Below are 23696 nucleotides of genomic sequence, written 5' to 3'. Positions count from 1 at the left end.
AAAGTTCTCCTGCTCCAGCGAACTGGGCACGTGCACTCCTACATGGAATACATGTCTGCATCACATCTCAAAGAACAACTGTTACAGTAAGTAACCAAATTTTAGTCCTCCCAGGTGGGCTTCTGAACCTGTGCTGACCCCACCCACTTGAAGGATTGAGGCCTTAGTTAGTCCTCTTTGGATATTCTTGAAAATGTTCTGCTGTGCTTCCTTGCTATAAAACTTGGTTTTCACACACAAGATATTTCAGGGGAAATTCTGGTAAGTGATTGTCAGGAAATAAAATCAGGCATCTAGAATTGATTGATCACTACGGAGACTTGCAAGCACAGTACCAAGGCAAACTCATTGCCATCAACAGTTGGCCAGTTCAGATTAGTTATCTTGTTATATCATAAACCTGCAAGTTTGTAAACAAGGCATTTCAGTTAACTCTGGCATCTTTCTTGTACCTAATCTACTGGGCCAACCCCCTCAGCAAACTAAAGCTTCTGTGGGTGGCAGTCTCCTAACATCAAGTATTAGTGAGACCTCCTTCTTTGTTCTGAACTTGCTCTTGTTTCTCTTCATAAAATTCAATCCCAGCATCTCCAGTGAAGGTTTTAATAGGGGTCTTATTTCTACAGTGTGGTGTCATCTGAGCTGCACATCTAAATGTTTTCTGTAAAGGAGGAAGAGTTTACAAATGGAATGGATAAAGCAAGATGAAAAGCTTCAATCAAAGCAAAAGTGCTGTGACTGCAGAAGGATCTAAACAAGGCAGCACAGGAAAAAGAAGGTTCTTGTCTGTTGCTATTGCACTGAATGTCTGAATGGATTGTATTAAATTATAGGCCCCGTCACAGTGCCTCATGGAGAGTGGGAAATTGCAGGTCGTAAATGAGAATCCTCTAGGCACACTTTGGGTGTAACACAGAGAGAGTGTCATTTTTTATTCCAAAACACAAATACTGTGCAAGTGAAAGTGAACAAAAACACAGGACAACAAGAGACTATGTCACTGCAATCTTAACTTTGGACCCACTAGTTGATCTTTATATTAGGTACCAAAAAAAAAAAAAATAGCCCTTTAAAAGTTTCATGCCACTATTGCAGTCCCCAATCTTGGGGCTATCTGGGGGTTGAATTGGTTCCAGCACAAATTAAAGTAACCACAGGTCTGCGCTAAAGTTGCAGCCAGCTGCCATGGCCCCAAATACCCTTTTGGGCAGTCAGGGATCACTGGAGCACACCAATATTCCGGCCATCTCCCCTTTCCATTGGGAACATTCTACACACTGAATGCTGCCTGGACTTCCTGACCAAACTTTCAAGCTGAGCCCAGGCTGGTCCTGGGAACAACAGCACATAGTTACATCTGAGACCATTTAGAAAAGGACATTAAAAATAGCAAATGGCTAGACTGACTGACTTGAAAGAAAAGATCAAAAGTTAAGAGTATACAGTGTAGCTACAGGATTATTGGGGTTGGTAGAGAAGAAGTCTATGAGTAACAGAAAAGTTTACATATGAAGGAGGGAGAAAATATTGAGAGTGGAACACAGTGGCATATAAATGGGAGTAATAGGATGAGATTAAGGAATGAGAAATTTTAGGGTGAATATGACAGTAACAGGGTAAAGTATTAGCCAATGTGGACTAGATGACCCAAGAAGTCCTTCACACCTGTCAGTTTCTTTCATACTTTTCAGGACTGGAGCGGATGCTTAAAACATACACAGAGACCCCCTGATTTTCAGATGTAAAGAACCAGAACGAAACTGCTCTGCTCCTGGAGCAGGTACATTCTTATTTTAAACGTAGCATTTTTAACAACTGCAGCATTTCATTTTGAGAACCTGGCTATGTCTAGGTTTGACTCAATGCTTAGTTATAAATTCTTGACAGAACCAACTGGTGGCCATTTAGTGTAAGAGTACCAGAGTCCAAGAATTAGAGATCTGAATAATGAGTATCCAGAATTAATACAAATGTTTCTCAGATGAAATAGGAGAGAAAGGAAGAGGAAAGACTTTTTTAAATGTCTCAGAGTAAGACTAAAAATGTAAAACCAATTGAGAGGGTGATTTTCTCTTAGAAAAAAACTGCCTTTGATATTTTCATCAAGATACCTTGTAATATGAGGTCACTTCATTCATATTTACTGTAATCACTTGCCTGCAGACAAGCCTAGACACCTATAACAAATTGAAATCAATAGGAAAATCCCACTAGGTGCCTGTCTGCATATGTAAGCACCTAAATACCTTTAGCCATAAGGCTATAAAAATGAACTTTAACACTATTTATTATTACACAAGACATGTTTATTTCATCCTGCTTTACTTGTGCTGTTAGTGATTGTATTCCAATGACTTTTACACAACCAGGGGACAGCAATCCTGCAAATGGTATCTGCAAGGCTTTGTATGACTACCAAGCTAAAAGAGATGAGCTAAGTTTGCAAAAAGGTAATTAACATCTTCCTGTTTTTTCCAAATCCCATTTCAGCTGAAATGCTAGCTCAGGGGTAGGCAACCTATGGCATGTGTGCCAAAGGTGGCACGCAAGCTGATTTTCAGTGGCACTCACACTACTCGGGTCCTGACTACCAGTGCAGGGGGCTCTGCATTTTAATTTAATTTTAAATGAAACTTCTTAAACATTTTAAAAACCTTATTTACTTTACTTACAATAGTTTAGTTATATATTCTAGACTTAATAGAAAGAGACCTTCTAAAAATATTAACATGTATTACTGGCACACGAAACCTTATATTAGTGAGTAAATGAAGACTCGGCACACCACTTCTGAAAGGTTGCTGACCTCTGTGCTAGATTGAGAAATGAGACTGAGTGCAGTGGAGAATAGGGACCTGTGATATAATGCTATAGTAAGTGTGGTTTGTCATCTAATTTTAATTCCATCTTAAACTAGCCAACAGACATATAAGCTTAATTAGACTGTGCTACAAAGGAGGCAGGGGAAGAGAGAAGTTTTAAACAAAGGTCCATGCAGAAATGGCACAATACACATGTATAAATCCAGTTGAATTAATAAAAATACATTCTCAGTCAACAGGTGACTGTCATCATTCACCAGAAGGATGATAATGGATGGTGGTATGGGACCCTAAAGGAGAGAAAAGGTCACTTTCCCATTACATATGTGGAAGAGTTCCCTAATTCCATAGATGAAACATCCTCAGAAGCATAAGAAAATAATTAAGATCACTGAGGTGCCTAAAGAGCATATTTCTTTAAATTGTTCAGTTTGTTAAATAATCAAGGTCTTTTCCTTGCCAAAGTGATTCAGATCAGACATTAAATCTACCCATTGTTGCTTGAGTTTGTCTTGACTCTTTTGTTGAACCAAGTGTACTGACACCTTTCTCTCCACTGATGTAGAACCGGAGTGTGATGAATGTTTCTATTATTGTAAGCCTTTACTAAAAAACAAACTAGTGACTGCTACTTTACTCTTGGACTAAGTTTCTGAGTGAGTAGAAACACCATCTCTCTATTAATGTGGTAGCCTGATTCTTTTGGAAGCTTTTAAATGCAAGACTCAAATCTTTTGAAGGTAAATTTAGCATAGGCTCCTGGATTGCTTTAGCTTTATTTCCTTGAAGATGATGTGCTGGCTTTCTTTTGAGTTACAAGTTTAATGACTGGATTTACTGCTAGTCAACAGTTACCTGTGCAGAGACAGTGGACTGAAGAAATATTTGCTTCAAATTATATTGTTTAAAATGACTTACCAAAAATACATCTGGCTGATAAAGATGGACTAAAACGTTTCACCATTTTTCTTTATTTAGAAAATGGAATATTAAAACAGACCTAAATATTACTTTTCACTCCACTGTTATGTTAATACAAAAAGGAAAAGCAGGGAATGCACACAGGGACAGGAAGAGAGGTATGAAGCCAATTTCACATATAGTTGCAGATTACTTATAAGACAAAGCTGTAAAAGCTTTTCTGATGTTGGCAATAAATGCAGCAAAGTTGTTGGTTTCTCTCACTTTTAGCTGGAGTTCTGCTATACAATCCAGAGGAGGAGTGCTGCTTGTCACTAGAAGGAAACAATTAGAAAACAATTTTTATTTCCAAGATAAGTGAGGCATGCTGTGATACTTTCTAGTCTCAAGTATTCTTCCCCCGAAAACAAGAATGAGTCAATTATTTCACAATGTTTGACTTGATTTTTTTCATTTAATGGGTTGGGTAAACAGATACATGCCAGCTCTGAGATGCACTTTAGTTCATTATATTACGGGTCTCTTACCCTTTCACTGCTTTTAGTGTCTTAGTAATCTAACCATTTTCTGTAGCTTTGCATGTGCTCCATTTGTCTATTTTAAGCCTAAAAATCCATGGACTGATTTTCAGCCAAGGAGAAAATGGGAAGAGAGAAAGATTAAGAGACGCTGAGGATTAGAGTATAGTTTCTACCTGAAATAGTAAAAATAGAGGTCCCTCATCATTGCCATCTGCTTCATTAATTTTGGAGGAATAATAGGGTTTCTATTGTGAAAATTAGGTTTAAGAAATGCCAGTAGTAAGAGAGCAGTAAGCTGAAAAGCAGCTCCTAAAAGCTGTATTTCCTTAGTGCGTTTGGATTATGGTGGAAGGAAAGGATCGTTAATGCTGTCTGAATTTGAGCAGTACATGGAAACGTTCAGAGGGGCATGAGTGAGTTCCCTATATTTAATGTCTCTCCCATTTAATGCACAAATTTTGATTTGTTAGCAGTAGGAAAAAAGGTTGTGGTGTTGTTAATGGGCTCCCGAAGTACAGATTGGGAACTGCCTCTAAGTTTTGGCATCCCAAAAAAATTTGAAGGTGGAAAAAACTGAGATGGTCACTCACACTCCTTCATGCTTTACTCACTTCTCTTTTCTCAGCTTTCCCCCAGCCATTTTTTTGCTTAATATCTCAAGGGCCAATACTTTAAACACGCAAAGGTGGGAGAGGGAAACAGTTGTGTATTTATTTCATAATTAAAAGAATGTTAGAGTTACAAATTCAAGCATTCAAAAGTTAGAAAATGCCAGAATTAAGGTTGTTTGTGCAATCTTAATTGAGCCCTCTTGTGCATCAGCATGGTGATTTAATAACATGAGCACATCCTACTTTTTCTTCTGAAATCCTATTTGTTTAAAGTGATGTGATGTTTTCGGATGGGTACCCTAGGCCCAAATTCATTGATGCCAGGGAGTTTGCATAGAAGTTAGAAGGCCAAGTTCTGTCCTCTATTTTCTAATAAAACAGTTCTAATGCTTAGAAAACTGGCCGGTCTAAGGTTTTGGAGAAGGTTTTATAGGCACTGTCAGACGGGTTTTGGGCACCTTGAACTATTACTTACAGTAGGAACCAGCGGGGGCAAGGGCTGATAAAGAGCTCAAAGTGTGGTCTGTTTCAGAAAGGCACCGCAGTGTCTGGGAGGAGACTGCCAAAGGATGGCTGCAATTACAGTGCTTGTTGGGACATACCTTCATCTGTAGCAGTCTAAAGACTGAACGGTTCGGTATGGAACTTGCAACCCCTCTGTGTATGTGCACGTGCATCTCCCGCATGAGATTGGTTCAAAAACCACTTTAAATAAAATACACATTTAATCTCTACACATACCTTCATAGTCTCCCTGTTCGTTTATAGAGAGAGTAAACGTGAATGGCTTGTCAGGATTTTTGTGGTCAATACATCGAAATATAAACTGTAACTGTTCATCTAAAGCAAAAGCAGAAATAGAATTCAACAAAACCACTAACTTTGCATAGGATACTAAATGGCATCCACATCTAGTTAAATTTCAGTTAGTAAAAGATATTCCTGAGCTGACAAGTGTAATAAACCTAGACTTCTCTTTTTGTAAAAAGGGAAACCCAACTTTTGGGCTTAAACTATTTGAGTATCCCTTTAAACCACTTGACTGTTGAGTATAGGTCCCATGAGTGCCCAAAATAAAATTAATGTTGGATCTTTTATTACATTTATATAGTCCAAAATATGTATTTTGGACCAAACTTTAAAGATTTTAATCATTATAAATTGAGATTAGTTTATCTGAAACATTTATAACTATGTGTCTTATTTCACCTCTATCCAGTCAGAATCGTTCCTATGGCAGTAGCAGACATTTTTATTGCTTTGTAGCCATACAGAACAGCCAGAAGAAAGGATTTCTATTGCTTTGCAGCAAACAAATCAGCAACATACTGTTCAGACTGACTATAAGTGCCAGTGAAGATAAGTCACACTCATAACCATGTAAATACTACAGTAAGTTTTTTCCTATGTGCAAGCACAATTAAAGAAAAAAAATCTACCCCATTTGTCTAGTGTGTGAGGGTGATTATGTTTTGCCAACTTGTCAGGGGTATGACTAAGGCAGGGATTGGCAACCTTTCAGAAGTGGCGTGACGAGTCTTCATTTATTCACTCTAATTTAAGGTTTCGAGTGCCGGTAATACATTTTTAGAAGGTCTCGTTCTATAAGTCTATAATATATAACTAAACTATTGTTGTATGTAAAGTAAATAAGGTTTTTAAAATGTTTAAGAAGCTTCATTTAAAATTAAATTAAAATGCAGAGTCCCCCAGACCGGTGGCCAGGACCCTGGCAATGTGAGTGTCACTGAAAATCAGCTCGAGTGCCGCCTTCGGCATGCATGCCATAGGTTGCCTACCCCTGGACCAGGGGAAGTAATTGAACATGTGTGTGCTTGGAAACGTACCATAAATTCTGCGTATTTCTAGCCCAAGCCGCTCTTCAAACAGTTCTTTAGATTTATTCAATCTTTCCAGCCTCTCTTTGGTGGCCTTGTTTTTAGCAGATATAACTAAAAAGTGTCAAAGCAAGCGAAAAGCATTTTTAAACAAATTTTAGAACACTGGAAAGTCCTGCAGAATAAGTCTGTTAAAAGCAAGTGTCTTTTCTTTTTTGAATCTCTCTGGTCATGACAACTACCCCATTTCTATTCATGTAAATCTGAGTAGCACTAATTAATTACACACTCTAGTGTGGGGCTATTTAGTTAATATTATGAATGCTATTTTAAGAATCAAATATCTGCTTTAAAGTATACTTTGTCATTCAAAGTATTGTTCATGTAGTTGCCAGTTATGAAAACATAGCTTGTTAGAATGATGAGTTACAGGATTTGAGTTTTTTTTAATTCAGTGCTCCACTGATAAGTGACCATTTATATACAACTATTCAAACTAAGGACCACCTTATCTCTACATCGTAAGCCACTACTGTCTGTATTGTACACACATTACAGTATCGACATGCTAATTACAAAAAGATTTGCAAAGCCACCAGTATACTCTTTAGAAGACTTCATATTCTAAAAGTCTTGGAGTGTTTTCATGTTCATTCAATTTTACAACTTACTTTCCTTTTTTCTGGTCAACTCTTCCTTGAGCTCTTGGATGCGATTAATAAAGTCTCTCTTTTGTTCTTCTTCATGCTTTATTTTGGAATTAATTTCAGTTAAGTTCTCTTGCTTTTCTTCAGTGCGTATGTTCTGCTGGAGGATCTCTGTGAGGAAGAGAAAAAACGTGAATATTTACAGTTAGCCTTAGTTAAATAAGTCCCTGATTCTGCACACTCTTTTGTACATGTACATAGCTTTATGCACAAATGGTTCCCTCAAAATCTAAGATTACTCATGTGAGTAAAGTTACGCTTAGGTGCTACAAAAACACATATGTATAAGTTATTTCACGGAGACAGAGAAGTCAGCATTCTTGTTTGTATGAGGCAGCCCTTCAACTGCAGGCATCAAGTACAAACAGAAATTATTCTGAACGGTTTACGTGCTTAGAAGGAAAGCACAGAATAACTTCTAAATGAAGGCCCTCTGGCATCTCCTGGCTATTCAAAAGTGCAACTTGGCTTGTTTTCGGTGACAGAACTGCACAGTTCCTGTCGCTTTAGGAGGGTGCAATGATCCCATCATTACACATTTTGTGTCAAGAGATCTATCTGTAACAGTAGACTACCTATAGCTAGTTACATTGTGATTTTTTTATCCCTAACTTTTAACAGTGACTTGCAAAGCTCAAATGAGTGAGTTAATCCTAGATTTACTAGATGACTTTGCCCATTAATCAGGATGTGGGAGGCAGTTAGTCCAGAAATAAATTATTAGCCGTGCAGAACTGTACTCTGCTGCACATGTAAACTTTGACAGATAAGTAATTTTTTGTTTTCTTATCACAGTAAACTGACTTTGTACCACAATTGGTATGTTTTCTTGAGCTTTGCAAGGCTCTCCTTTATTCATTTCTTATTAAGTGGCAACAACTTACTCAGTGCTATACAAGTCAGATCGTTTAACTAGATTATGGGATTTCTGGGTTTGAAGAACATCCCCTATTCTGTTAATGAAATCAGAAATCCTGGTCTAATATCTTCATTTTAGCTTTGCAGTTCACTTTGAACTGAACCACTTTAAGATGAAGTGTTTTGTTCTGACAGAACACATTAGTTAATTTTAGAAGTAATAAATACGAGCCGAGACCATACCATTTCTGTATTCCTGAATTTTGTCAATCATTAGATCCCCTTCTTTTAACTTCTTGGACCACTTCTCTGTAATTAAGAGATTTATTTTAATCAACTGAAGACAGAGTTAAAAATAAATTAGCTATGTAAACTCATGAATATTGTACCTGAGAGTGCTTTTATGGACTCCTTGCATGATTCTCTTAGTCCCAAAGTCTGGTTGGCGTGTTCACTTCCACAAATGCTTTTGAATTTCGTCCAAAATTCTTTGATCTCTTTTTCAAAAAGGATCAGTTCATCTTCTGTTTTTATCTGGGACATAGTGCTGCAGCAAACATAAAAGCACAACACAATCACACAAGACAATCTGAGCTGTTGTAGATTAATAAAGAGATTTATTCTCCCCAATACTGATTGCTATTGAAGCTTTAGGTGCTGTTCTTCTTGTATGTTTTTGAAAGCTCTATTGGTGACTTTTAAGCAAGTTAGGTTACAGCATTCAATAGAGCTTACTTGTATTGGCCATATTATAAGTGATGTGCTATTTAGATCAGTTTACTCTATTCAGCACGATTATGAATATAAATAGCTCTAAAACTGTCGAACTAAAAACCAAGGATGCAACATCATGTTTACTTCCTGTTTTGATGTGTTATCATGCACATATAGAGCAGAATAGAAAATATATGGAGGTGTGACATCATATTACCGTGCATGTAGTTTTTCCCCCAAAACTCCAAATACTGTAGTCCACTCAAGTAAAGAGGGGAAACTGCACCTGCTAACTCATTTTGAACTGAACTAAACATATTTTAGATGGGGGGTGGAGTTGTCTGTGGAAAAAAGCAAAACATTTTCCCCTTCCAGAATGAGACTCAGTTATTAAATACTATCCAGTAGGAAGATTTAACTATGGTATAAACATAAAGAATGTTTTGAAATGGCTGCTACATATTGGACTGGTAACAATCATGGGAGTAGGGAGAATTCCTACAAGTTTTTATCTGGGTAGCGTACTGTAATCCTAAAATAAACATTTGAGACAAGTTTTCAAATGGCTTAAAGTTGCTGTTACTTTATAGTCACCTTCTCCCCAGGCCCATCCCGGAGTGAGTCCTTTTTATGGACTGAGTAATTTTCCTTTTAAAAAAGAGCTATTTACATTTGAAGCATCTATTAAACACCACAGTGTACAAAAAATATTGCACTGACATAATTATGCATTATTGTAAATATTAATACATGCATTATACTAATAATGCTGTACACATAATTAAACATATTTTGTTTAGCCTGAAAGAACAAAGGGGATGGGTGGGGAGAGAGCAAGACTTTTCAGTCTGAGAGCAGTTCTACTCTGAGAATTACTATAAAAGATTGGTGGCTACTTCTTCAGCAGACATTTCTTGTATGTATTTAATGTTCATTCTGCTTACTTCACTAATGCCTTCATCCTGCAGAGTTCGGTATTTAACACTGTGCACTGTGTGTTGTCCCAGTGACTTCACTGAAAGTCAACACAGTGCAGAAGCCTTTGCTGAATTAACATTTTACTCCTACCTGGACTGCACTGAAAAGACAACATAACTTACTCTCCTGAAGCTGTATCACATTATTAACAGAAGGGTGACCTAATCAGGTTCCAGAATCTCTATTGTGGCAATGTACAAGCCAGAGAGAGCCCAGCTTGACTTTCGGATTCCAGGCTGACTTTGCAGGTTAATGTGAAACCCCATAATACCACCTTTGTCTGCCTAAAAACACGTTTCCTGGCTGATGCTTTGCACCATAAGGGTGCTCTGCTACTATTCCCTCATTTGCATTCTCGTAACTGCCAATTTTCTTGATTTTATGTGCAGCCTTTGATAATGAACTGCCAGGTCCAGCGTTAACATGCTGTAGGTCCAACTGCAGCTGTCATACATGCCAGTGCCACACAGCTGGCAGCTACTTTGGGCCAGATCCTCAAAAGCATTTAGGTGCCTGACTTCCACTAACCTCAACGGGAGTTAGGTGCCTAGATGCCGCTGAGGAGCTGGGCCTTTAAGCCTGGTTAGACAGCAATGGGCATGAGCACCGGGGGCAAGGGCGGGAGGGTTCCTAGCAGATTCTGCTTCCCCTGCCCCTGAGCTGTGCAAGACGCCGGACTGTGGAACAGCTCCACGACGTGCCCGTGTTTGCTGCACCGCGGCCGAGCTCCGGTCAGGGCGGGTCACACTTTCAAGCCCAGGCCGCTAATTCAGTGAAAGCGCCACTAAGCCGCCGCTTACTGTCCCTCTGCTCCCGTCCCGGGCGCTGCGCCCCCTTCTCCTCAGCCCGCGGGCAGGGCCCGGCGAGGCCGCCCAGCGATCACCCCGCGCAGCTCCCCAACACTCACCACCAGCGTTTGAACCGTAACCGTCCTGCCGCCGCCGCCGCCGCCGCCACGGCCGCTCTCTGATTGGTCCCTTCTGCACCCAGCAACAGCGCACGCAACGACTGGTCCATTCCTGGCGCAGCCGGCACAGAAGTTCCCTCGCTATTGGCGGAGCGGCGTGGAGCATGATGGGAGTTGTGGTCCGTTGTCAAACGGTAAGTGGGAGAGTGACGGAGATTGGGGAGGGGCCGCCTACCTGGTCTGCCCCGCCGAGCTGCGGAGACTGGAGGCGGCTGAGGCGCTGCTGGCTGGGATGCGGGGTTCGGTCTCTGGGGCAGCCGCAGCCCGAAGGTGGGGTCATGGCCAGCCCGTGTTTCTACGGCCGCTGGGCCGCTGCAGCTCAGTTCGTGCCCAGCCCCGGGGGGGGGGCGCTGGCTGCCCGCCCCCCTTGGTGTGCTGCTAGCCGGGAAATAGCCCAAGCCAGCCCCGGGCCCAAGGAACGAGGGGCCGCCCGCGGCGGCGCTAAATGGCGCCGGGTGCCGTGTTCAGGTTGCGTGCGGCCAGCGGATTGGAAATTCTCGCTGCGAACGGACGGCGCCTGCAAACCCGCTCTGCGCGGCCCCGCCAAAAGGCCGCTAAGCTGCGAGTGAGGCTTCTCACCGGTTCATCAGCACAAATCCAGGGGAGGGGAGTGTGGGCCGCCGCCTTGGGGCGTAAGTACCGGCCACAGACAGCAAACCTTTTGCAGCCACTGTTGTGTGGTTACAGTGACGTGGCTGTCCCAAAAGAATAGACAGGGCAGAAGATATGTAGCAGTAACTGGCTCATGCACCCCTGCACCTCCCCTGAACTTCTGTAATAGGTGGCCTTTATCAGCCTAGAGGGAGCACTCTGTAATTGGTTCTCCTTCAGTGCACTTGAATGAATGTTTTTCCTTTCATGTAACTGGCACTGAGTTTAGGAGAAAATTGCATTTTTTTCCTCTTCTTCCATTTGTATGCAACAGGGTAAGCAAAGACAAAAAAATGATCAGTTACAAAAATAGTTCTCTGCAATAGCATAGTTCTTTGGTGGGTTGTTTAGTTACTAGTTCTAAAATTTGTAGCACAGACTGCTTATTTTTCTTTTCCCTGCATTATCCAGCAACTTGCCAATGTAACATCTCCAGTTTTTCAGGATCTGTATGCAGTGAATAGGTTACTTGCAGGCCTTGTTGACATACCAATAAACATATATTCTGCTGGTCCATCATCGGCCCAGAGGAGGAGCTGGATCTACATGCACAACTCAGAAGAGAAAAAAGTCCTTTAAAACAGGACTTAAAACAAGATGCTTCCTGCATACTCAGTTGAATCTTTTGGATATTTAATTAAACAGTGTACCTGTACCACACAATAACAGCAAACGATTATTTATTTCATCACAGCAGTTAATATAGAATGAATACTATTTTCCTGGAACAGGTATGGAGAAGGTTCTCTGAGGGTATGTCTACACTATGGTACACATGCATCTGAGGAAGTGGGTATTCACCCACAAAAGCTCATGCTCCAAAACGTCTGTTAGTCTATAAGGTGCCACAGGATTCTTTGCTGCTTTTACAGATCCAGACTAACACGGCTACCCTCTGATACTTTACACTATGGTATTATTCCAATTTTACATAAACCGGTTTTGTAAAACAGATTGTATAAAGTTGAGTGCATGCGGCCACACTAAGCACATTAATTCGGTGGTGTGCATCCATGTACCAGGGTTAGCGTCAATTTCTGGAGCGTTGCACTGTGGGTAGCTATCCCGTAGCTATCCCATACTTTCCACAGTCTCCCCCGCCCATTGGAATTCTGGGTTAAGATCCCAATGCACGATGACGCAAAAACAGTGTCGCGGGTGATTCTGGGTAAATGTCATCACTCAATCCTTCCTCTGTGAAAGCAACAGCAGACAATCATTTTGTGTCCTTTTTCCCTGGATTGCCCTGGCAGACGCCATAGCATGGCAACCATGGAGCTTGTTTTGCCTTTTGTCACTGTCACCATATGTATACTGGATGCTGCTGACAGATGCGGTACTGCAGTGCTACACAGTAGCATTCATTTGCCTTTGCGAGGTAGCGGAGATGGTTACCATCCCCATTGCACCATCTGCCATTGTAAATTGGCAATGAGATGACAGTTATTTTGTGCTGTTTGCAATTGGAAAGTGGCAATGATAGTTATCAATCATTTTGTACTGTCTTCTGCTGTCATGGGTGCTCCTGGCTGGCCTTGCTGAGGTCGTCCGGGGCGCATGGACAAAAATGGGAATGACTCCCCGGGTCATTCCCTTCTTTATGTTTTTGTCTAAAAATAGAGTCAGTCCTGCCTAGAATATGGGGCAAGTCTACTAGAGAGCCAGAGAGCACAGCTGCTCCGGGTCAGAGCCCCAGAGGTCCCACAGAAATGATGAGCTGCATGCCATTCTAAGGGGTGCCCCTGCAACAACCCTACCCGTTGCTTCCCTCCTCCCACACCCCTCCTGGACTACCATGGCAGTGTCCCCTCATTTGTGTGATGAAGTAATAAAGAATGCAGGAATAAGAAACACTGACTTTTTAGCAAGATAAAATGAGGGGGGAGCAGCCTTCAGCTGCTATGATAGTCCAGGCAGGACATTAAAGGGTGGGAGGGGAAAGAAGCGCAGCCTCCCGCTGCTATGATAGTCCAGGGAGTACAGAATTTTTTCTTTAGGCATAAAAGGGGAAGGGGGGTCATAGAGCTCAGGCTTCAGCTGCTATGATGAGGACGGTTACCCAGCATTTTGTACCCTCTGCCAGGAATGATAGGGAGTCATTCCCATTTTTACAAAAGGCACCTCCGGCTGACCTCACCGAGGCCAGCCAGGAGCACTCACGGGCTGATGACGGTTTTCCACCATTTTGTACCATCTGCCATCAGGAAAGGAAGGGGAGGGGATGCTGCTGTTCACTGCCGCAGCACGGCGTCTACCAGCAACATGCAGTAGACACACGGTGACATTAAAAAATGGCAAGAAACAATTTTTTTCCCTTTCACGTGGGGGGGAGGGAGGGTAAATTGACGAGATATACCCTGAACCACCCCAGACAAAGTTTTTAACCCTTCAGGCGTTGGGAGCTCAGCCAAGAATGCAAATGCTTTTTGGGGACTGTGGGATAGCTGGAGTCTTCAGTCCTCCCTCCCTTCCTCCATGAGCGTCTATTTGATTCTTTGGCTTTCCGTTACGCCTGTCACGCAGCACTATGCTGAGCCCTGCTGTGGCCTCTGTCTATCATAGCCTGAAGATTTATTTCAAATGCTTTGTCATTTCGTCTTCTGTAACGGAGCTCTGATAGAACAGATTTGTCTGCCCATACAGCAATCAGATCCAGTATCTCTCGTACGGTCCATGCTGGAGCTCTTTTTGGATTTGGGACTGCATCGCCACCCGTGCTGATCAGAGCTCCACGCTGGGCAAACAGGAAATGAAATTCAAAAGTTTGCGGGGCTTTTCCTGTCTACCTGGCCAGTGCATCTGAGTTCAGATTGCTTTCCAGAGTGGTCACAATGGTGCACTGTGGGATACCGCCCGGAGGCCAATACCGTCGATTTGCAGCCACACTAACCCTAATCCGACATGGCAATACCGATTTCAGCGCTATTCCTCTCGTCATGGAGGAGTACAGAAACCGGTTTAAAGAGCCCTTTATATCGATATAAAGGGCTCATTGTGTGGACAGGTGCAGGGTTAAATCGGTTTAAAGCTGCTAAATTCGGTTTAAATGCATGGTGTAGACTAGACCTTATTTTCTAACATTGTGCCTTGTGTTCTACTACACTTTGGGCAGGAGGTTAACAAGTTTGATTCTTATCTTACTACTATTTCAAGTGAGGATCACTCATACACACGTACTTTGTAAATCTTAAATGAATTTTATTTTAAAATACTTTGGATATGTGTTACCAAATGTCATATTTTACATTAAGCAATCATTTCTGTATGTTTTTCATTTAATTTCACTTAAAGTAGCAGAACTGATTAAGTGACCTGTAAATGTCTGAGACGTTTTTATATCTGAAATAAAATTTTACATGATTAAACTAATTGCATGGCCAGTCTCAGCTGAAAAAACATGGTGTCAGTCTAATGGCTGTGTAGGTTCTGATACAGACTCCATAACTGTGGTGTCTAACTATCTGCCCAATGCTTTTTGAACATTATAACCAGAAATAACTCTCCTTTTAAGATTTTTTTTTCAAATTGCTTTAAGGTTTGTGTGCAGGTAAAGCTGTGTGTAAAATGCAATCCTGGGAGGTATAAACAAGGGAACCTTGAGAAGGAGGTAAGAGGTTATTTTACTTCCTATTTTATATTAGTGCAACCGCTGCTGGAAAACTTTGTCCATTTCTGGTGTTCACAATTCAGAAAGGATGTTGATAAATTGGAGAGGGTTCAGAGAAGAGCTATGAGAATGATTAAAGGATTAGAAACCGCGTCTTAGAACAGTTGAGCTCGAGTCTATCTATTTAGCATAAAAAAGAGAAGGTTAAGGAGTGACTTGATTACAGTCTATAAGTAGCTACCTGGGGAACATATTTAATAATTGGCTCTTCAATCTAGCAGAGAAAGGTATAGCAATACCAGAGCTGGACAATGAAACTAGAAAATTCAGACTGGAACTAAGGTGTACATTTTTAACTGTGAGAGTAATTAAGCATTGGAACAATTTACCATCTGTACAATCCCATCACTAGTAATTTTTAAATCCAGATTGGATGGTTTGGGTTTTTTTAAAGATATGCCCTAGGAATTATTTTGGAGAAAGTTCTGTGGCTTGTGTTGTACAGCAGGTCAGACTAGATGATCACCTCCTGTCTTTGGAATCTATAAGCAAAGAAACTGTTTACTTATTGTATTATTTCAGTGACTCTCAGAACCTACACCTGCTTGTGCAGGCAGTAAGAAAAACAATTTTTTTTCTTGTAAACTGAGCATATTTGTTATTGTTCCTCAAGAATTTCCATAATGCCATTTGTACATGAGAATTTTCCATATGTATAATTTTAAATAAGGTCCAGGTAGAGGATAACTATTGTGAGTAAGATGCAAAACATTTTTTCTCATGTTTCAGTAACTTCTATTGATACATTCATTCTGAAATAATAGTGAAAGTGGTATTGTATGTCCACGTGTATAGGATACCTCTAGTGGAAGTACTGGAGGTACTATCCAAACCCACAGCCTTGTTATTCTGGGCATTACTGTGACCTCAGGAACCATTTCCATAGTGCTGATCTGCATCCATGTTAATGATGGACATTTTAAATCAGCTTTCCTCTTCATTTTTTTCTCTTGGGAGTTAAGATAAACAATAGACCAAGGAGACCACTCACCTCATTGCTCTTACAATGTGTGTCTGTTGATTAGAAAAAAGAATGAATTACAGTAATAGTCAATAAAATGTGCAGGTTCTACATGAAGGATAATTCAGACAGTTCTCAGTGAAAATCTTTACGTAGTATATCTACCCAGTGGATGTATTCCTTCATTCTCCGGTTGTTTTCCTGAAAATCAAAGTAACAGGAACTACACATAAAATATTGTTCATTTAATACTAAATACTTAATTGTGATTAAAGCAAGGAGTTTATTTGTCTTGGGAGAATGCACTCTTAACACTTTGTCCCCCATAGTTGGGCTGCAGAAGGTGGGGTACTAGTGAAGCACCTACACAGTTGAGGGCCTCCATGAACCTTCTGCATCATGCAAAGGTCCATATACTAGTGCTGAATGTATTAGTATGCAGGAGTGGGCATGGTAGAGGCCACCAGACTGACACTGGAATCCAGTGACCCAAAAGTTCTATACAGGCAGGCGCCTAGCAACTGCTACTTCAGCCCCTAGAAGAGCTAGTTAACCTAACAAGCACCTATAAGGCATTCTCTGAATCCATCAGTTTCTTGACAAATGCTGTTTTGGTTGCTTATAGAAACTTCAGCACAGGCTTAGACACCCAATATGTGCCATGTCTTAAATGCATGTTACATTATCAATTCGCAGCTGCTAAAACTCTTCTTCTTTACAAGAAAAATATAGCCATTTAGGCCCCATCCCTCAAACACATATGTGGATGCTTAACTTTATTACAATTAGTTCCATGGATTTCAGTAGAAATACTCAACAGCAATAAAGTTCAGCGCCTGTGTGTTTGCTGGATCAGAGCCTCTCAGGTTAATAAGCCCTTCTGTTTTTTTCTGGGTAGTACTGTCTGCTGAATTTTCATGATTTTTAGGTATAGCTCAGGGGTTCTCAAACTGTTGGGTCGGAACCCCTCAGGGGTCACAAGATTATTACATGGGAGGTTGTGAGCTGTCAGCTTCTGCACCAAACCCCACTTTACCTCCAGCATTTAAAATATGTAATATGTAAATATGTAAAGAAGTGTTTGTAATTTAAAAGGGGGGTAGCAAGCCTCTGTGTGCAATGTGAATGGGGTCACCAGTACAAAAATTTGAGCACCACTGGTATAGTTTTTGATAAGGAAGTAATGAATACTGTAATAATACTATTCCTCCAGAAGGATGCCAAAGTGCTTACCCTGTGAATTGTCCTTGATTCATAAAATAAGTTGCATGTATATTTAAAATCTGTATACAGTACATACAGTTAGCCAGATTTTTTTTTTTGCACAGTTCACATTGCTCTTGCTTAACCTTCTCTGACCAACCCAAGAGCTATATTAATAGATATCAGAGGAAACTTTAGCTAAAAGGATGGGTGGATCCAATAAGGCATGTTTGGTAGAGTAAAAAGAAAGAAAGGAAAAGGGCTTCCTGGAAGATTCTCCCCTCCTCTCCCTAAAAAGGGGCTTATCTTTTCTTATGTTCCATTTTGAAGGTATTATTTACAGCCTAAGAAGGCAGCTGTCAGCTCTAATTCATATGAAAAAACTGTACATTTACTAAATTAGTGTGGCAAGGCACCTGTTTCCCCTCAGTGGGTCAGCATTTCCTCTTCTGGCAGTCCATGGGTTGAAAGGAAGGAAAGGGGACTGGAGTAAATCAGTCCTACTCCAGAGAGTTTCTATTCCTCACTTATCAGAGGGGTAGCCGTGTTAGTCTGGATCTGTAAAAGCAGCAAAGAATCCTGTGGCACCTTGTAGACTAACAGACGTTTTGGAGCATGAGCTTTCGTGGGTGAATACCCACTTCACCCACGAAAGCTCATGCTCTAAAACATCTGTTAGTCTATAAGGTGCCACAGGATTCTTTGCTGCTTTATTCCTCACTTGGGTTTTATTTTTCATTATTTTACAAGGTGGGCCTCAGGGGAGGCCCAGGGAACATTTATTGGCCAAACCAAAGAAACAAATTCATAACACAAAAAGGGAACACTCTGGAGTGTTGCCTTGTTCTTACCTCTGGGTGCCAGTTCTTCCCCAACAGGCAGTTAGCTCTATTGCTTCCCGTACAGGGAGGCAAGTGGCCTTCTGCCCAGGAGAAAACTTTTCTCTTTGTTGTCACTTGCCTTGTTGCAGCTTGTTTCTTACCTGTTTCCAGCCCAAAGAGGGATTTTTAGAGGTCACAGGCATCCCTTAACTGGACTCAGTATCCCTTGCTGGCCTGAGAAACCTCTTCAGCTCATAGGGAAAAGGACGTTTACCATTCTATTGCTGATATACCTGCCTTCCAGCACTCTTGCAGCAGTCTGGTCTGACTTTGTCACACTAAGTAATCTTTATAGCTGGACCAATGCCAGTGACAATTATGACATGTAAAATTAATGTTAGGGCTGCATTTACTAAAACAAGATGTACCAGAAAGTCAGTACATAGATTTCTGTTAATAACGTTACAGAAATCATTGGTTTGATGGGTGCTCTTTCTCTTTGCAAACATCTGCTTAGCAACGTCGAGCTCAGTTACTACCTAATGTTTGCTTTGATAGATGCGTGTAAAGAAATCATGAACATTTTATTTTCTTAGCTACAGTTGAACTTTGATTGTGTTTTTAAGTTATTGTCAAGGTGCATAGAACTTAGGGTGAGCTCCGTTTTTGTCTTTATAAATCAAAAGTTAATGACAGAAATAAAAAAAAAGTTTTTGAACTTGGTTTACTTTCTGCTGAGTATGAGAACATTTAATTATGTTCAAAAACAAAATAAACCCATTTCCAAAATTTTAACCTATGAATCCCAAACATACTGTTTTCACATGTGTATTGTGGTCCCTTTTCAACTCAAGCAGCTAGTCAAAATTCAGGGCCTTGGGATTGTTCCAGATGGAAGTAGAAATTGATGGAGCCTGGTATTTTCTTTGATGCAGTCTTTTTTATTTACAAGGAACTTACAAAGTCCTTTGTCTATGAACATAGAAGAAACCAAGAACAAAAGGAGCATTGTCTTAGTTTACAGCCCCCAAGTCTCTTTAGCCAATACAGATCCCTCTCTTGAACTTTTTCCAGGGTCATACTACACTTACAAGTTCCTACCTGCCTTTCTCTCTCTCTCTCTGTTCTTGTCTGTCTCAGTTTCTGTGTGATCCTTTCTTTATCCTCCTCTCCCTCCCCAAAACAATACTCAGCTAAAAGCTCATTGTTAGGTTCACACACACCTTTTGTTTTAGCTAGAAACTTATGCTTCCAGTTATGTTTATTGAAGGGTGAGTTCACACCTGTCAATCTCAGTGGGGTTTCACTCAACCCATAACAAGGTTTCACCCAGTTTAAAACACTCAGTTTAAAAATTAAGACACAGTTCAAACATTTTCAAATATATTCTTGGTTGTTTATTTCCTTTAGCAATTGCATTTACTGAAAAGATTGTACAGTATGTTGTCCTTTATGTATACTATTAAATGACATCAAAGACCATATGTATTTCAGATTAGGAAACTTTTAAAATGTTCCCTCAACAGGGAGAAAAAAGAGGAGGAAAATCTTGGAACCCTCCAACAAATGGGGAAAATTTCCTCCAGAAAGTGACAGTGAGAGTTTTTCAAAGCACATTATTAAGGAATCATAACTTCTCCAAGACTCTCCTCAGCTTGTCGCTAAAGCTAAGAAAGCTGGTGTAGTTTAATTTATTATTGTGAAACTGTATATAGACTATTTAAATGAACTAACATTATTTCCTAACTAGAAAGAAACACCTGTCTTTATTCTGAGCAACTGTAGAAAGCCCACATTCCACAAAGTCATCAAGATACGTAAGCAGTCCTGGAATACTAGCCCAAATGGAGAGAGTGTTTTACTGAAAGCAGCCAGGACAAATTTGGTTTAAGCAAGAGTATTTCATATATGAAAGGGTCATGACTGCATAGGTGAAAAGGTCCTGAAGAGAGTTTGTCTTTTCTGGTACAAAAGTGTATCACCCTGCATGCCTTTGTGAGGCTCCTATAGAAGGAGAATGCACTTCACATTGATGTTGCTGGAAAATAAACTTCACCTTTGCATGATCTCACTCTTGAAAATACTAAAGAGAGCCCTGAAGAGTTGCATCTGTGAATGGAGTTCAGCCTGGGCAAATGGAGTTGCATTGTCCCAAGGCAGTGGAAAAGAATGGCCTGTTTTGACCCATTGTTTACCATATGAATGCTACAAGTGTATAGGGGTTAATAAAGTGGTCCCACAGGGCTCTATCTGGCAGCAGTCATTCTTCTAATAGTTTCAAGAATGGCAGATCTGGTGTCAGAGAAACAAATTGTGGTATGGCTGGAATAAGATGGGCTCTATTGCTTGTTTGTAGCTGCAGAAAAGTGGCTCCTGAGGTCATTTTGTACCTTGACAGGTGCCAGAATGCTGTAAACCTACTTGCTGTAAAATAGTTTTGTTAATGGGGCAACAGTTACTGAATAATAACTTCTTAGAGCTCTTTTAACTAAGTACTAGAATCAAGATGGCTGCTAAAGCACCACCTACTGTCACATGACATTTGCACTGCGATTTAAAGCTAACTAATATTTCTAAACCAGCAGTGCATATAAAAGCAGTAGAATGGTTTATTATATTTTTTCTTCATACTAAACCCAAATGTCCTTTGGAGAATTGGAGTTTACTGTTGGCGAGCCTGTCTACCTTATGAGGGAGAATTACTCTAACCTTTGGAGAGAATAATGATTACCCTAATTATGCTATAAAATTACTTGGGAGAAGAGATTTTCAACCAACAAGGAGGACGTGAATCAGGATTAGTATCTCATTTATATGACCAGTCCACCTGTCAGGCTGTTTCAGAGCTACAAGCAGTTGGGCTCAGCATGAAACAAAAAAACCCAAATAACAAAGGCTCCTTTGGGACAGCTAATTTGCTGAGTCTGAAATTTCCATGTCTTGTGTATCCAAGAAGCTGTTAAATATTTATTGCTGAATTATCCTGAAGTTTTATTTAAGAGGATTTTGTTAGAGAAAATGTATGTTGATATCATGTGGTACAAATTGAAATGGACCATTCAGCAGCACTAATATAGGAGGAGAAATTGTAGGAGCAAATGGACATTGTAAATCATGTAACACTAATTCTACTCAGAAACAGCACAAAGAAGTCAGAATCATGATTTGGTAATTTATTGCCTTCTACATGGCTCAATGAAGCTAGGAGCAGTAAACAGGCTCAGATCTGAATCTGCTAAAAAGCGTCTAAAAATAGACTCTTAATAGCTAAAGTAAATGAGAGATGGCAGTGGGTAAAAGAGGTCTTTATGTCCATTTAAATCATACCTTCTTATTTGTTAGATCTACTTATAATTTTCCACTTTATTTCATTGAATGCACATCATAAGAATATGTTTGACTTTTAAAGCTCTCTTCAGCAAAAACTTGGAAGGTAAGTAGTTTTGACCAAAGCCTCCACTGCTTTTTTCAGCTTGGCTTGAAAAGTTCAGTGCAGTAGGGCATCATTTGGGAAGAGTACAGTGCCTTGTGTGCAGCTGCTTTTGTTTCCAGAGTTTAATTCTGTAGTTTCTGTAACGTTGGTCATCTGATTATCATGGGGAGACACTGACTATAGGTGGGTAATAGGGATTTCAAGCAATTTAGGGATTTTCAATGTGATTCATAGATGTCAGGGAGCATAACCGTGTTTCAAATAAAAGGATCTGTACTGTATTTGAGTCTGTACTGTATTCTGGTGATAAAGTCATGAGTTGTTCCCATCTGTTGACTTGATCAGATTTTAATTCACAAGTGTAAAGAGTTATGGTCTCTGTTAACAGCTTGAGAGAGAATATTGGTTCTGATTACAAAGTCACAGCACAAGTTGGTATAATATATTTTTCCTACAGGAAATCTCAGTGCAGCTGTAATGCTTGTGTTTGTGACTCTAGTATGAGATGCCTTGGCAGAGCTTCGTGGAGAAAGCTTGCTAAGTCCTGGTTGTGCCTCTGTCCCATTTTTATAGTCACTAAAATATACTAAAGTTGTGTACCATTTTCTCTCTGCAAATATATGTAACTATTACACACACAAAATCTTTGTGCAGTTTTCATAATGTTCTTTTAACAATCAAACACTAAAAATTTAGCAAATACCAGAATTAAGGTTGCTTGTGCAACCTTAATTCAGCCCCTTCGTGCTTATTCATTATGATGCAGGCTTTAATTACATGGTCACAGGCTACTGTTTCCAAAGAGTGCCTGACTCATACAGCACATAGGATGGACAGTGCTCGCTTAATGAGCATCTATTAAATATTTTGTTTTCTCCTCATTGCTCAGTGTGTGGCCCCAGGCCTTTTTACTGCACAGTCTTCTAACCAGCTCAGAACACAAAATTATTAATTCATTAATCATAGAATATCAGGGTTGGAAAGGATCTCAGGAGGTCATCTAGTCCAACCCCCTGCTCAAAGCAGGACCAATCCCCAGATAGATTTTTGCCCCAGTCCCTAAATGGCCCTCTCAAGGATTGAATTCACAACCCTGGGTTTAGCAGGCCAATGCTCAAACTTCCTTTTCTACGGCACTCATCAATGTAGTAGCTGAGTGCTTCGCAAACAAACAATTTCTCTTCACAATGTTTCTGTGAGCTCAAGTGGGTATTATTATCTCCATTTTACAGATGGGGAACTGAGGCACAGACAGATTAAGGTCAAAAGTATCAATAAATTTTTGGACCCCATTTGAGATGCCTAGGACCTGATTTTTTGGAGTCCTTAGTATTGTATAGCACTTTATATATTCAAAGTCCAGCTCCCATTGATTTCAGTTGCAGCTGTGAGCACTACTGCAAATCAAGCCAAGGCTTTAAAGTCAGGTACCCATTAAATGAAGAACAAAAATTAGTGACCTCCTATGAAAAGTTTGTTTTAAGTGACTTGACTAGCATCACACAGGAACTACGTGGCTAGGGTGACCAGCTGTCCTGATTGTATAAGGATAGTCCTGGTATTTGGGGCTTTGTCTTATATAGGTGTCTATTACCCCCCAGCCCCGTCCTAATTTTCACACTTGCTATCTGGTCACCCAATCCATGGCAGAGACAGAATCCCAACCTCCATGGCAGCATTCTACTGCCTTAATCATCAGACTGTCCTTTTCTTTCATGCAATTCCCTGCCTCATTCCCTACACAACTTCTAACTTCTGCAACAAATGAATCAGGGGTCCTACAGACAACCACCATCATTAGACAAGCCTGATTCATTTTAAATAAAAAGTCATTTCAAATCAAAAAATCAAAATATTTTGTTCCATTAAGGTCAATTTGCTATTTTTCAGATTTTTTTCAATTTTATTTTTAAAATGTCGAAATCAGCATGTTCCTGCAGAACGTTTTGATTTTGATGAAATGGCATTTTGCAATGGAAAAAACATTTAATTGGAAAAAGTTTGAACCAGCTCTAATTATAAT

At 40.3% G+C, this 23696-nt stretch overlaps 2 protein-coding genes across 10 annotated transcripts in view; one reads left to right on the top strand and one right to left on the bottom strand.

The window, feature by feature from the left end:
* Nucleotides 1–3773: 3773 nt before the first annotated feature.
* Nucleotides 3774–11194, bottom strand: SPC25 (SPC25 component of NDC80 kinetochore complex). Of its 5 annotated transcripts, none has more exons than XM_030580232.1 (7): nt 11113–11194; nt 8668–8825; nt 8522–8587; nt 7385–7531; nt 6723–6827; nt 5617–5715; nt 3774–4057 (listed from the first exon to the last, which is right to left on the bottom strand). In XM_030580232.1, exons 2-7 carry the CDS (start codon nt 8819–8821, stop codon nt 3933–3935), a joined length of 696 nt encoding a protein of 231 aa, XP_030436092.1. In that variant the 5' UTR covers nt 8822–8825; nt 11113–11194; the 3' UTR covers nt 3774–3932. The 5 variants fall into 5 exon arrangements, with proteins under 5 accessions (XP_030436092.1, XP_030436089.1, XP_030436091.1 ...); XM_030580229.1 differs by lacking the exon at nt 11113–11194 and adding an exon at nt 10878–11085; XM_030580231.1 differs by lacking the exon at nt 11113–11194 and adding an exon at nt 10771–10865.
* Nucleotides 11034–23696, top strand: part of G6PC2 (glucose-6-phosphatase catalytic subunit 2) — a 24664-nt gene continuing 12001 nt past the window's right edge. Inside the window, exons 1-2 of one of the 5 annotated variants that reach the window (XM_030580224.1) lie at nt 11038–11071; nt 15124–15195. The gene's annotated coding sequence lies outside the window, so the exon portion shown is untranslated. Of the gene's footprint in view, nt 11072–11122; nt 11208–11486; nt 11570–15123; nt 15196–23696 lie in introns of those variants that run through there. The other 4 variants (XM_030580223.1, XM_030580222.1, XM_030580227.1 and 1 more) reach the window with 4 other exon arrangements.

The sequence above is a fragment of the Gopherus evgoodei genome, chromosome 11, assembly GCF_007399415.2.
Source record: "Gopherus evgoodei ecotype Sinaloan lineage chromosome 11, rGopEvg1_v1.p, whole genome shotgun sequence".
Taxonomy (NCBI): domain Eukaryota; kingdom Metazoa; phylum Chordata; order Testudines; family Testudinidae; genus Gopherus; species Gopherus evgoodei.
This window is presented reverse-complemented; position numbering and strand designations above follow the sequence as displayed.

Coding starts and splice junctions, on each gene's coding strand:
- SPC25 (XM_030580229.1), bottom strand. CDS start 10,987: ATGGACCAGTCGTTGCGTGCGCTGTTGCTGGGTGCAGAAGGGACCAAT. Junction 7,532..8,521: donor AATTCAGGAATACAGAAATG/GTATGGTCTCGG, acceptor TCTTCCTCACAG/AGATCCTCCAGCAGAACATA. Junction 4,058..5,616: donor CGAACAGGGAGACTATGAAG/GTATGTGTAGAG, acceptor GTTTCCTTCTAG/TGACAAGCAGCACTCCTCCT.